Source organism: Mchenga conophoros, linkage group LG3, assembly GCF_057382185.1.
Source record: "Mchenga conophoros isolate Kocher_MC1m ecotype Shallow Benthic linkage group LG3, M_conophoros_male_GT1.1, whole genome shotgun sequence".
Lineage (NCBI taxonomy): Eukaryota > Metazoa > Chordata > Actinopteri > Cichliformes > Cichlidae > Mchenga > Mchenga conophoros.
The window spans coordinates 53,589,826-53,604,212 of record NC_140528.1 but is presented as its reverse complement, the minus strand read 5'-3'; the positions used below and the strand labels follow the sequence as shown (position 1 = coordinate 53,604,212).

The following is a 14,387-nucleotide window of genomic DNA, read 5'->3' as shown; positions in this document are numbered from 1 at the left end:
AAAGCAAGGGTCCTGGACTAGGGGATGACCCTACTGGGTGTCCGGGGGGGGGGGGGGGGGGGGGGGGGGGCATGTGTGGTGGACCACTGGAGGGCTCCACTCACACCCAGTTCTCAGGAAGTGTTGTTGCTGTGTTTTGGAGGGAAAGTGTTCAGTTCTGTGGTGATGAGTTATAAACGGGCAGTGTTTATCGAGAGCTCTCGTGTCGTCTGTGTTTACCTCCACAGTAGAATAAAAACAGAACAAGCTTTATTTTATCAATTCTTCTCAGTCTATAGATTCTTTTTTTCTGTCAAAGGGACACAAATAACAGCTGCTGCCTGTTTACCTGCTGGAGTTTAGATTGAGTAATTTAAGAATGCAGCATCTTTTAGAGACCTTGTACTTGAATGTGCACACACAAAAAGTCAGTAGTTAAACATGGTTAGATTATTTAAATATCAAATGATGATCAGATGAACAGACCATTACCAAAGTGGTGTCTCTGTTCCTGAAGTTTTACATCTCATAATGTTTAAATGACCGGCTTCACGGTTAATTTGTTATTTTTGAAACACATTGGAACACACTCACTCATGTGAAACACATAGTAGCTAGGATTTAAAACATTGCATTTAGTTTTTTTTAAAAGCAAACTCACTCTGCTTTTAGAAAAGGATTAACTGTGATTAGAACTGTGGTTAAAACTCTGAGGAGCAGCTAAAATCTTTCCTTCTTCAACATATCCCTTTTGAGTTAAATGTAAACATCTAACATCTTTGAATCTGTGGAGTAAACATGCCCTGAGAAATATGCCATTGTGTTGTGCTGCCTGTGTTTAAGATGGACACACCCTGTGCACAGGCGCGTTACCAGGATGTCCATAAATGGTCAAAAAGAAGCCTTCAACTTGTTTGTGATGTCTGTGTGTAACATGTGCTTGTTAATGCACCAGTGCTACAATTTGTTTTCCAATATGAGTCATCTCACCCCACATTAGCTCATCATGGTATGAATGCCATTTTACTTCAAATAAATGACTGACTGAGAAAAGCAGAGGGACCTTTAGTCCAATGGGAAAGAAACAACAACAACACAGATTTGTTACTGGAAGCTTTTTTTTTTTTTATTAACCTAAATAAAGTTAAACATAACACATTAAATCATTCACTTAAACAAATAAACTCAGCTTAATATACTAAACCACAGATTTATATAGATTTCATTTGGTTTTGCTATTAAGATCATACATCATGATTTTTTTAACGCGCTGATGCATACTGGTCACTGGAGTGGACAGCTACTAAAACGTACATATCTCTTTAATGCACTGGTTTCTCTGGTGGAACTGCATATTAGCCTTTAGAGTGCTCTCTGCTGCCATACTCCATTGAGGTCAATTCAGTGTTCAGTTAGTGCAACTGCAAGTAAATTTCCTCTGAATCAAAGATGGCAGACAAACTGCCACCCCTGCCGACCACTGCTTGCATATCCTGTCAATCCTTCTATGCTAGAAGATACCAACAGGTAAAAAAATATATGACAATATGCAGTAACATCTGGGAAGGATATTATCTGTTTGGAATAAGAAATTGTTATGTCTAATATGTAGAAAACTACGATAAACCATGTGTCCAATGAAGTGGACATCATGCATTACCCACTATATTTTTTTAACATAAGTCATAAGTTGCTTCACTGTTTCTTGGGACTGTTTGGTTATAAATAAGCATATAATTGTTACATTTAAAAGCTACTCATTTAAAATATATATTTCTGTGCAGATCAGCTATAGTTTGAGTTACTATAATAATTATTTTATCATATTTTGTAGACTTCAAATGCAGCAAAGAATAAGGCAGCGTACAGAATAGTCCAGGAAATTCCATCCAGCTCCAGTGATGATGATTTCATTGATGAGTGCAGTGATGATGAGTTCAGTGATAAGTCCAGTGATGATGAGTGGCTGCCAGAAAAGAACAGAGACATAGGAGCTACTTATGATGTAGACACAGACAGTCAGGGTACAGAAAGTGAGAATGATGAGGCCCAGGATGAAGAGGAAGGTCAGCATGATCAGGGAGCTGTGATGAGCACATGACACCTGACCATACTGAAGCCCGCAAAAATGTTTGGAAAGTCTAAAACAATGACTTTGATGGAGACGTGCCTCCTATCTAGGAGAGTGGAAATTTAATGTGCAGGGGATGGATCCCATAGATTTCTTCAGACATCTGTTTCCAGTGGATCTATGACCATATAACACCAACTTGTATGCTCTACAAAAAGGGAAAGAAACTTTGTCAGTAACAGGAGAAGAGATGCAGGTTTTTTAGGGATCAACCTGATCATGGGGTACATTCGGTATCCTAGGGCACGAATGTACTGGTCTAGTGAGGACGGTCTTCGTCTTGGAATAGTTGCAAGTGCCATGTCTGTAAACAGATGTGAGCAAATCCTGAGATACCTGCACTTTGTAGATAACTTGACTTACCAGCCAGCAAACACAAACAGGCTCTTCAAAATAAGACCAATTCTATGTGCTCTTAAGGAGACATTCAAGGCAGCAGCAGACCCTGATGAATTTCAGTCAGTAGATGAGCAGATAATTCCTTTCAAAGGCCTACTGTCAAGGGAGTTCAACTTTTTTTTCATGTCTTGAGAAGAATAAAAACACTTAAGAAAAAAATCTCGACCAAGGCTTTCATAATTCATGCATCAGAGGGTTAAATAAATAATTTCACATTTTGAGCAAAAAGTCATCACTTTGTTTGTAATGAAATGTATTTTCAAGATAATTGTATCTGTGTTTTTGTGATGTCATGAGCACTTGTGTTTTGGTTTGTTTATGTAACCATGGAGATTATTCAGAGGTTTGTATCATACTGATTCCTCCAAGCTAAGATAATCATTATATTTACCTGTCAGTCAAGTATCCTGGCCCAACCCAAGCCTCTCAGAGACTGTTGTTAAAGAGATGTTAGAGATACTGAAGAGAACCTGTCAATAATCGAAAACTACACAACTGTCACATCTGAGCTCCATTTTCATGTTTCAGTTTCCATAATGAAACTAAAATGTGGTTCTTGACCATAAAAATGTTCAGATAGTAAACAATAAATTGAATTCTGTTAAGGCTACATTCCACTTTATTTACAGGCAGGCTAAATGTCTAAATTATAAAATTTAAGCAATAACATATAACTTTGTATCAGTTAAAAACTACTTTCTTTCGTTGTTAAATTCAAGGTCATTTAGTTTAAAATGAATTGTTGGTTGCTGAAAGTTGTTTACATAGTCCGGAGTGTAGTTGCCTCTTAAAAAACTGCATTTGTCATTATCCAGGGGTTTGGGCTTGAATTCCTTTAAAACTGCCTATAATAATTACTTTTATTTATTGTCTAGGTTCTCTATATTTTATGTTGTCTGTGTATTCAGTTCTTGTGATAAGGTAGTTCTGCAGTAATTGTAACAATAGTTGTTACAATAGCTGTTATAATTTTGTCCTTTTGTCTCTTTCTCTTGATTGTCTGCATCTGTGTTATGTGTAAAAATAGTCCTGTCATTCCCTCACTCTGTCATAGCATCTGTTGACCCTACTGTGTGTGTTCCTTGTTATTACTTCCGAAGATTTGTTAATTTGTTAATTTCCTGGGTGTGTGGTTTGTTGGCCTTTTGGTAGTCTTCACTGACGGACATCGGTCAAAATAAAGCCTTGTGTTTACCTCTAACCCTACATTTGGGTTCATTAACATCCAGTTTGCTGCAGCCTGTTCGAAGAAAAGTTCACAGATGACTACTGACCTCACCTGAAGAGACTATTAGACTAAATCATATGAAACACGATGAAGGACACATAGTGCTTGTGGCAAGCAGGTTGACAAAGAATAGAACAAAAGCCCACAAACATCCAAAAGAAAACTGGAGGCTGGAGAACTATTCCTGAACACCTAAAAGAAATTATTTGTGTTTCAATAAACTTCTGTACCTATTTCACATTTAATATTTCTTGTGGCGAAATGTAAAAGAATGAGGAGTGGCTCAAGACTTTTGCACAGTGCTGTACTATAAGGTATGGCTCTCTCTTTTAGTAAATGTTATGTCAATAAACTAAATGTGGTAAAACTAGACATTGAAGTATCAGCGCATGTATATAGAAGATTTAGATTATAGATGGGATGCAGTGATCTCATCTACCACATGATCATCTTAGCTATAAATCAGTGACTTTTAAACCTCATTCTGGTCACCTTGTTAACTGCAAGCAGGTATAATCAGGGAAATTTATTATAACATTTCTGTGATCATAATGTCAGATTTTATCACTTCTCGTATGTTGATGCAACAGCTGTCTTAATTCAAACTATAATGATGATCAGATGAAAAGTCTGCTTTTTTCCCATGTTATCTTATTCAGGCCTACAGCCCAGTGCTAATTCAGGTTTTTCCTGCTGAACTTTTTTTTCTTTCTTCTTTTGGCAAAGACCACATAACCTGTGAGCTGTAGCCAAAAGTGAAAGTTTAAAGAGAAATGAAGTCAAGTTTGAACAAGTAGTGAGGTGATGATTGGCTGATCAGCAAACCGGAGGCAGATCACTCCGCCTATTGTGAGGCAATATAAAAGCAGGAGTCAGAGTAAACTGCAACACTGGAAGGACTTGTTAAAGATAATAAACAGTTTGCAAATGAAAGAAGAGGAGAACACTGCTGTATGTATTATATATTTTAATGTATTTTTTTCTCCTTCTGGTCTGTTTTTATGTTTATTTGTATCAATTATCCATACAACATGAACCTGAATGCATGCAATGCCAGTGTGTCATATTTGAAACAGACAGTGTTTTGTGAGTTTTTGAGACTTCTACATCATCTGTGTATTTTTTTCCCCTCTGAGAAATCTAAATATTTGCACAATATATTTTTAAGCAATTAAAAAAATGTCAGATGCAGCAAATATGATACAAATTAAAAGCCAAAAATGAAAATGAAAATTTCTATTTTTTCTTTAATGTGTTTGTTTGTTTGTTTGTTTTTTCCACTGTGGTTCATTAAAATCTTGAACCAGAAATTTCTGGCGATTATTTCATGGTTGACGTTTTACATGGTTAGACAATCATTTTCTCAAGCAGTGAGGTATGAAAGGTTAATTTATCATCACTTTGATTTGAATACAAAAACATACACAATCAGGCAGTCGGACTTTTAAAAACTTTAAATTCAATTTCCAAGTGTAGGAAGGACTAGGGAAGAGTAAAAAAAAGAGGATTGAGAGGTGTGGGATTTTTGCAGCTTGGCAAACCTCACCACGTTGTAGGCTAGCCAAGAAATATATTATTTCAATTTTTTTTCACTGTTGGAGGTGTTCCAACAGGATAAACAGCAGCCACTAAAAGAGCAGCACAATTAATATAGACACACAGAGGCAGACTTCAAACTCCCAGAACAAAAACTGCAGAAAGCTGCAGGAGTCAGTGTGTGTCAAAATATGTCAAATGTTACAAACACTGCCATAGCCAATGATCTTACAGTGATTTAGAAGATTTGACCAACCAAAAATTAATTTTGAAAAATCTTTTTAATAAATTCTGAAAGTTTGTCTGGGTACAAATTCTGGAAATGGCTAAAAGTTTGCTAAAAAGCGTCAGTTTCACAGTGATTGAACATGCTGCAAATGTAAACTTTAAAGATAAAATATCGTCACTGTGTGAAAATTATTCTTATTCTATTCAAATTTCAGGTGGATATTGTGAACCTGCTAAGAAGAGCACATTAAAATATAAAATATGCATCTCTGTTGTCATAAGATGGTCTTATCTAACAGGTCCGACCTTATGCTTAACTAAAACATAAGTAATTAGTAAAAACAAACATAGCAAGGTAAAGGGCAGAGCCAGTTAACTTTATAATATCCTCATCCACCTAACAAGAAAAGTATGTGGCTGCTTGACACAAGCTATCCATGCCAAATAAAAGTTAACAAAATTCTGATTAACTGGTAAGGTTTGACTAATTAATACAAAGAGTCTAGTTATAAAATAACCAATATCCAAAAAAACATTTGTTCTACATTAACTGCTGCTTTTTTTTTAAAACAATGGTTGGTGGCTTATTGTGCTGTAAGCTAGTAATCAATATAGTATACTGTGGTGTAGTAAATACTTATAGAAAAGCTATTTATATGTTAACTTGCGTTCAATTCCCCTTTTGTATCTTAATGTGACAGAAAAACATTTTGTCAGCCCTGAAAACTTTAAAATGTCAAATATTTTCAGAATAAATTAAAGTGCAGGTTTGTCTTCTGGTTGCTTCCATTGCAGTGGTTGTCGTTCATGTAGTTTTGGTCAGTCAGTGTAAAAATCAGGATCATGAACAGGATCAGATGTTGTAATGAGTAAATGAAGCCAGACTGTAGATTTTCCTTCTTCTAGCTGTACTGACTGACCTTTGACCTCATGTGTTGATGACTCTTCACCTCTGTCTCCTCTCACAGGGAGAAGATGATCTGCAGGATCCTGCTGCTCATCATCCTCACCTCATGTGTCTCTGGTTAGTTTACAGCTTCACTTTATGAACTCCAAATAAAGCTCAACAACAGATTTGTTCCAGTTCTCAGTGTGTCTGCTCCTCTCTTTCCCTCTCTGTCTCCTCAACAGGATCATTTGTAGTCAATGTGACACAGACCTGCTATCAGGCAAAGGAGAACCACAACATCACACTGGAGTGGACATTCACCACCAAACCTGACAGATCCTGGACCTACATCTTCATCCTCTGTAACCTGATAACTGAGGATAAACTCTCAGTCCTGTATCATGTTCATGAAGGTGTTGAGGTGTCAGAGTCTCAGGATGAAAAGTTTTCAGGACGAGTCCAGAGTGACAAAGACGCCCTCAGAGAAGGACGAATCAGACTTCAACTGTTTAGACTCAGGACTGATGACTCGGGTCTGTACCTGTGTGAGGTCAACACTGATTATGGCTTCAGTGTTGGAATATGTCGACTAAACGTCACCGGTGAGATTATGCAGTAAAACATTTATATCATGTTTAGCAGTACTTTGCATAAATAGAAATGCTCTCTTTGTCCTTTACAAATTTGTTGTGAAATGAATTCTAATATTTGTTCTTTAAAAAAACAAACAAAAAAACCCTTAAATAAATCAAATTTGTTTGGTCTCTCTGCAGCAGTGCCGGATTGTCCTGAATGTGAGAGAAAACCGGAGACATCAAACACAGAAATTCAACAATTCACAGGTGTCTACTGTGGACTGTCAGCAGTTGTGCTACTTTTCTGCTGCTTTTCTTTCATTTACTATCTGCATAGAAAACAGAATTTTTACTCAAAGCTCAGTGATGCATGTCAGTCAGTTTCCAGATGATCAGCAGAAATTGTCTGACATGTTTTCCTTTAAGTGCTCTTTGCAAGTGTTACATGTAGGGCCAGAAATCGAAAAATTTCCAAGTCAATCTTTTTTTTAAATGACATTTAAAATGTCATGGCCATGAGATACAAGCTCTGATGTATTTCAGTATACAAACCTTCAAAGTTGTATTTTGCACAGGTGATATTAAACTGTCAATGGTGAGACATCCCTTTTCCCAGAGTTGAACATCATAAAGTTAAGACTCGTATAAGCTAAAAAACTGCAATGATTCAATGAAATCTGTTTAACATCCTGATGGATGTACTCATGTAGGTTCAAGCTGATAAAAACTGCATTTTAGTTGTTATATAACAGAGAGTGCATTAGGACACATGCTGGTCTGAGAATAAGTGTCATGATACACAATAATGGACATCAAATGGAAGTTTTTTATCCTCTGTTTTTTGTTTGTTTGTTTGTTTAAGACACATCATCATATTGTCACTCATCAGACAGATGATGAAATGTGCACTGTGTTCACTTTACGGTAATCATGCAGGGAAACACCTCTACCTCACGCAGCACGTGCAGATATAAATTCAGTGTTTAATGTTTTTACTGTTGTAATGTTGAAAGGATTCAGATTAATCATGTTAACAATGATGACGATCTGACGTGTTGTAAACTGTCATGGAGTTGTGTGTAGCAAAGGACATTATACTTAATATTATGTACATATCATGTAAATGTACACAACAGACATCTCTACAGGTTCACTTATATCTGTGTTAAATTTAGAGTTAAACACAGCTGGTAGAGCTCCTATAGCTCTCAGTCCAATGTACAAAAATGTCTGTCCCAAAATCTCTTGAAGTAAAGGTTTAATGACTTATTTTGTAAAAAGAAGTCAGACTGTTTGTGTTTCATTTATTGTTTCCTCCATATAATACAAAAAACACAGAAAGCCGTAAGGGCTGCTACTTGCTGCAGTCTAACATAAAGAAATGGTTCTCCCTTTAAGTTTTTCCTCTAGCTGATCAGAGGCCACTGTTTGGTGAAGGGCATCAACATGTTTAACATAAATGTATATGGAATTGATTTACACTGAAAATTAAGCTGTAGAATATCTGGATTTCAGCTAATAATGTTTGTTTTAATACATAATAGATTTATATATAGTACACGGAGGGAACCTACGCAAACATGGGGAGAACATGCAAACTCCACACAGAAAGGCAATTATATATATATATATATATATATATATATATATATATATATATATATATATATATATATATATATATATATATATATATATATATATATATATATATATTTATAATACTTCCTTATGTTTTTGGTTTTTTTGTCAGAAAACATTCAGATTGAAAGTAGCAACATAAAACATAGGAGATGAAGTAGTTCATTTTAAAAGAGGACTTTCTATCTTATGTTTTCTAAAAGACTACACAAGACCCTGAACGGCAATAATGATCAAAAATATCATGCCACTAACTATTAAAAATGCACTCTCTAAAACTCCCAGAACAATTTTAATTTGATCCCAGTAGTTCTTATTTCGACTTTCAGCACCTGCAAGAAGAAAAAACAGATGAACTTAGAATCCTCTTGATCAAAACCTTCCCATATCACAGCCTCGCACTTCCGGCCTTCTTGGTCTTCGAAGGACCCGGCCAACGTAGACCAAGAAGGCCGGGTCCTCCGAAGGATGCAGCCTATGAATTGGCAATTAGCTGTTATGTCCCTCTGAGTCACTGATTCTGTCACTATTAAGCTAGTCTATAAGTTAGTTTATTAGCCGGAGCCAACCAACCACATAATGTAATGCTCTGTACTGACAGAAGATGGTGCTACTACTACTGAATTACTTATTTCTTAAATTCAGCTTAACAGACAGTGTTACATCTATCTCATTTTTTGAGAGCATGGCTGAATGATGTAAATTATCCTTTATATTTGTAGTGTTTCATGTCCTCTTTAACAGAGAGAATAACACAAGGGGATACGATGGAGGAAAACACTCAGGTGGCTTCTTAAACTCCATAAATACAAATACCAAGAATAACTAAAATATAACTATAACTAGAGTTTAAAAATAAAGTTAAATAAAGAAACTACATACAAATAAAATTAAGAAGCAAATAGAAAACCCTTAATTTGGAGCTATTTTTCAGCCATGACTAGACTCATAAACAACTGTAGAGTAAATTTTACAGGACATAAACAAATTAAAAAATCAGACAAATAAAAGAAATCTCCACATACTGCTCAGTGTGACACTGATAATTATCCTTTAAAAAAGGTGAAATAAATAACTTACCAGAAACACTGACTCTGCATCTGGCAGAACTGAACCTGTAATCAGTGTTGACCTCACACAGGTACAGACCCGAGTCATCAGTCCTGAGTCTGGACAGCTGAAGTCTGACTCGTCCTTCTCTGAGGGCGTCTTTGTCACTCTGGACTCGTCCTGAAAATGTTTTATCCCGAGACTTTGACAACTCAACACCATGAATGACACGATACAGGACAAAGTGTTCATGGCGAGCAATAAGGCAACAAATGATGTTGAGAGTTTTGGTGGATCTGTCAGGTTTGGTGGTGAACGTCCACTCCAGTGTGATGTTGTGGTTCTCCTCTGCCTGATAGCAGGTCTGTGTCACATTGACTACAAATGATCCTGTTGAGGAGACAGAGAGGGAAAGAGAGGAGCAGACACACTGAGAACTGGAACAAATCTGTTGTTGAGCTTTATTTGGAGTTCATAAAGTGAATCTGTAAACTAACCAGAGACACATGAGGTGAGGATGATGAGCAGCAGGATCCTGCAGATCATCTTCTCCCTGTGAGAGGAGACAGAGGTGAAGAGTCATCAACACATGAGGTCAAAGGTCAGTCAGTACAGCTAGAAGAAGGAAAATCTACAGTCTGACTTCATTCACTCGTCACAACATCTGATCCTGTTCATGATCCTGATTTTTACAGTGAAAGCTCTTCTTCTGATGCTGGTTGCCTTCTGTTTTCTGTCAGGATGATCCCACACTGCTTCAACAAGTTTGAGATCCTCTGGAGAGGTCAAGCCATGACTGACTGTGTGAAATGTATGCATTTCTACCGAGCTGTACTTTTAAGGCTAAAGAAGCTGCCAGTCTGATTTTTTTCCAGATTTTATTTCATAGTGTACAAAATCTGAACGTATCTGAATCGGCATTCATAATTGCATCAATTTTGACTGGCTGAAATACATCCCCAAACTAGGACTCGACATTTACAAACGATTTATAGATGACTGTAGAGACTCGCTGTTGTACCACTCTCCTTACCTCTTCTTTATATACGGATCATGAATTGAACTAAATGTTTTAAATTTGGTATAATAACTCTATAAGACCTATTGCTACTGCATCCCATTTCTTGTGAAGCAGGGGAAGTGAGTTCATTCAAAGAGTGGCTGGGCTCTCCCTCAAAGATATGGGGAGGTCAGTAATTCAAGAGGGACTCAGAGTAGAGTTGCTAATCCTACACATTGAAAGGAGACAGTTGAGGTAGTTTGGGCATCTAATTAGGATGCCTCCTGGACGCTTCTAAGGTTTCTAGGTGAAGTGTTTCGGCATTTCCTACCACTAAGAGGCTCCGGGGCAGACCCATGGCTTATTGCTGACATTAGGCTTAGGAACAGCTCGGTGTCCCCATGGATGAGCACAAAGATTGTTGGGCTGACGGAGGTCTGGGTTTCCCCGCATAGAGTTTTGAGCCCACAACATGAACACAGATAGCAGTAAAGGGTGGATGCATGGATGACTGTGTAAGTTAGTGTACCCCGAGACTGTTCTACCTGTTACAGTTTCTTAAGAAATTATTCTTGCTAAATGTCTCAGTTAGATCTGGTAATGTCTCCAATATTCTGACAAATTTCAGTCTGGGAAGTTCCCATCAATATTATGAAAGCAGCAAAAACATCTAAGTTTCTTTTTTTCTTCCTTTTATTTTTTTAATGACTGTGATACTTAATTTGGGCCCTGTGGCAAATAATAACTGGATAAATAGATAAATAGTCCAGTTTATTATACTGGAATTAGATGAGTTAGTGAGCTTTTACTGTGAATGAGAAAGAACCCAGGTATTGTCTCATTTAGGGCTTATTGCTCTCTGCTGCAAATATTAAACACTCAGTGCTGTCTGCGTTAAGCTGCAGAAAATAGTTTGCCATCCAGCCATTAATTGCCTTAAGACAATCCATTAGAATGGATAGTTTATCCAGTTCACAAGGTTTAAAGTGCTACATACAGATAATAGGAAAATAATTTAAAACTACTACTAATAAGGTGTAATGACAAGATCTATAATAAGAATAACAAAGGTCTTAAAACAGATCCTTGCAGAACACCACATGAAAATTCAGTTACATCTGACCAAAGGTTTTCCACTGAGAGAAAGTAAGGTTCCCTGCCAAGAAATCCCTACTATAAATCTGCTGTTCTTTTTTTGCACTTAAAAATATAAATACTAAGATAAAACAACTGGAGAGATACATACTCCTGCTGCATCCTCTTCTTTGAGTTGGTATCTGTTTCCAAAAACAACCTCCAGCTCTGTTATGCATCTTCAGTCCGCCCAAACTGCCCAAAGACACCAAGTTGATATGCAGTGTTACTTTTTATGCTGTATACATAAACAAGTAGCTGGCTGCTCACAGATAGGCATTTTGGCATCAGTCTCTGTGGTTTCATTTTTAACATAGAGTGAACACTATGTTATCATCTCTGCACATTCAGCAGTTTACCAACAGGTAAGGATGTGGATTTTTTTTTTTAATGAGGTTAGGATAAGTTAATGCATTACACTAGAAATGCATGAACTCTTCTGGTTCACCTTTGTAAAGGGATTGATTTACAGGTGAGTTTACTGCAATGATATTTTCATAATCTATAACTCAGACTACATCTCGATTTCAAATGTCAGCATTTATTTTTCCATCTTCAACTTACAGAAAAAAATGTCAAGTATTGTTCACAATCCTTTCAGATACTTTAAATAATTCAGGTGAAATGAGGTTTAAACTGTTTGTGTTTCATGTCTGTACAGTTAGTAACAGTTCTGTAATAGTTTAAGTGCACAATAAGAAATGCAATATTGTTCATTTGGGTTCCTTTAGGTTTTCAGAGCTTCTAGAAACACTTCTACAAAGAAGCTGCAGTTTACATTCTACCATAGTCAGAGTCTCCATCTGTTTATCTTTAGAAATTACATTTGGATCAACACAGATGATTTGAGTGTGTATAGATCCTGAAGCACTTTAAATAATCTGTAGCCAAAGTATATCCGTGTTTAATTGAGTTGCTATTACAAAAGAAAAGAAAAATATATCACTGAAGATTAAATGTGTGAAGGAAATCTGCACTTTTTTGTGTGTTAGCACCAATTTCTGACAGCAAGAAGGCTGTGAATTAGAGATATCAAATTATTCTTATCTCCCTAAATACAGAAATGTGTTCAGTATACACAGCTATCACGCCCTCTGGTCATGACTTATTAACTGGGAGGACGAGAAACTCCTTCTAGTTTAAACTACCTTTACTTGATACAGAACGAACTGTATTCATGTTTAAACTGTCATTATTACCCATATTCATGTTATCTATGCAGTAAACTGAAGCATCGCTTCCTTTTCCTGAGAGTTCATAACACATTATAAAAACTTTACGCCTACAATTTACTTGTAATCAGCAAGAAAACATGGTGCAGATAAGGTACACATAACAGAGAACTCTCCAGACTCTCAGCTTTAATTGTGACAGTTCTTTCTTCATTTCCTCAACAGGGAGGTTTGTTGTCAAACGGATTTCAAACATCAAAAAGGCAGAGGAGGAGGAGACCATTAACATCAGTTTGGACAGTCGGATCCAAACAGATATCTCTCTCATCAATGGGATTTGTTTTTACCAGTTGGATAAAATTTTATATAAAATGATAAAAGGTGTTGAGGACTCCCTACACACAGTCTGCAGGATGGGTTCAGTGTGACAGAGACACTCTGGGGGGAAGAAGAGTCAGACTTCGTCTGCCCGGAGTCACAGCTCAAGTCTCTGGAAAATATCCACTCCTTAAACCATTAACAACCAAGTGGTCGAGCACATAAGACATTTCCCATTGCTTTTTTCTTGGTGGAGTAGTTAAAGGGTTAAGCTAACTGTCTGCACTCATAAATAAAGATTTACCAGAGAGAGAAGACCATAATAAAATCATCTGTCTATGCCATTATCTGCAGATGAGTCAGAAGGGAAAAAACTACTAGGTGAAACTGTGCACCCTAAAGCCTGAGATTATACTTCACAGCTCTCACAAGTATTTGTTGACTTTAGTGCAGGACAATGTCACAGTTTTGTTTTATATTATCTGTGATGGTGTATAGGAATTTCTTTTACTTATGTATTAATCACATTATTTTATTGTATGATACCTTGGTGCCACTGGATTCTAACATGTCTCACACTCATGCAGTTAGACAGATGGTGGGGGTCTAGTAAGGATGTTGGGGGGAAGCAGACAGCTCCACAGGAAGAATCTTTTCTCTCTTTGAGGACTCTGTGAGGTAGCAAGGGAGTGTGAACCTTAAGGTGTGAAACAGCTGTGTACTGTATTTTGTTCCTGGAGAAGGTTTTTAACTGAGAGCCATGCTAGGCTCAGGGAGACTCTGCTGACCGTCTGCCCCGCGGTCATGTAGGCTCTCCACAAGCTTGGTTTGTCTGTTCTTTGTTTTTGATTAAAGAATGTTAGCTACCGCTCACCGCTCATCTGCAGGCTTTATTTAAAGGGAAACTTCCACAACAATGGCTAACTAAGACAGCACATCCTGCACAGCTCACTAGCAACCGAGAGATAGGAAATCATTCACCCCCACACCTACAACCATTTATGGATTAGCAGTGGCTCTAACATTGAAAGAACACTCATGCAAGCATAGGAATAGAGAGGTTAGATAGATTAGATTAGATAAAACTTTATTAATCCCTTGGGTGGG

At 37.0% G+C, this 14,387-nt stretch overlaps 2 protein-coding genes, 1 long non-coding RNA gene and 1 pseudogene across 4 annotated transcripts; 3 read left to right on the top strand and 1 right to left on the bottom strand.

Moving 5' to 3' along the window:
- Positions 1-1,428: 1,428 nt before the first annotated feature.
- Positions 1,429-2,641, top strand: LOC146579515 (uncharacterized; annotated as a pseudogene).
- A 2,010-nt stretch (positions 2,642-4,651) lies between these two features.
- Positions 4,652-8,232, top strand: LOC146579514 (uncharacterized). Of its 2 annotated transcripts, XM_085269356.1 has the most exons (4): positions 4,652-4,688; positions 6,470-6,525; positions 6,633-6,992; positions 7,164-8,232. In XM_085269356.1, the coding sequence occupies exons 2-4, from the start codon at positions 6,477-6,479 to the stop codon at positions 7,355-7,357; spliced, it is 603 nt and encodes a 200-aa protein (XP_085125482.1). In that variant the 5' UTR covers positions 4,652-4,688; positions 6,470-6,476; the 3' UTR covers positions 7,358-8,232. The 2 variants fall into 2 exon arrangements, with proteins under 2 accessions (XP_085125482.1, XP_085125483.1); XM_085269357.1 differs by having other exon boundaries at positions 6,633-7,301.
- LOC146579513 (uncharacterized) lies at positions 7,955-12,008 on the bottom strand. The gene is made up of 4 exons (XM_085269365.1): positions 11,903-12,008; positions 10,154-10,209; positions 9,687-10,046; positions 7,955-8,938 (listed from the first exon to the last, which is right to left on the bottom strand). The coding sequence occupies exons 1-4, from the start codon at positions 11,911-11,913 to the stop codon at positions 8,811-8,813; spliced, it is 555 nt and encodes a 184-aa protein (XP_085125491.1). The 5' UTR covers positions 11,914-12,008; the 3' UTR covers positions 7,955-8,810.
- LOC146579512 (uncharacterized) lies at positions 11,997-14,149 on the top strand. Its single transcript, XR_014891611.1, has 2 exons — positions 11,997-12,155; positions 13,188-14,149. It is a non-coding gene; the product is annotated as an uncharacterized LOC146579512 (long non-coding RNA).
- The last annotated feature ends 238 nt before the right edge of the window (positions 14,150-14,387 follow it).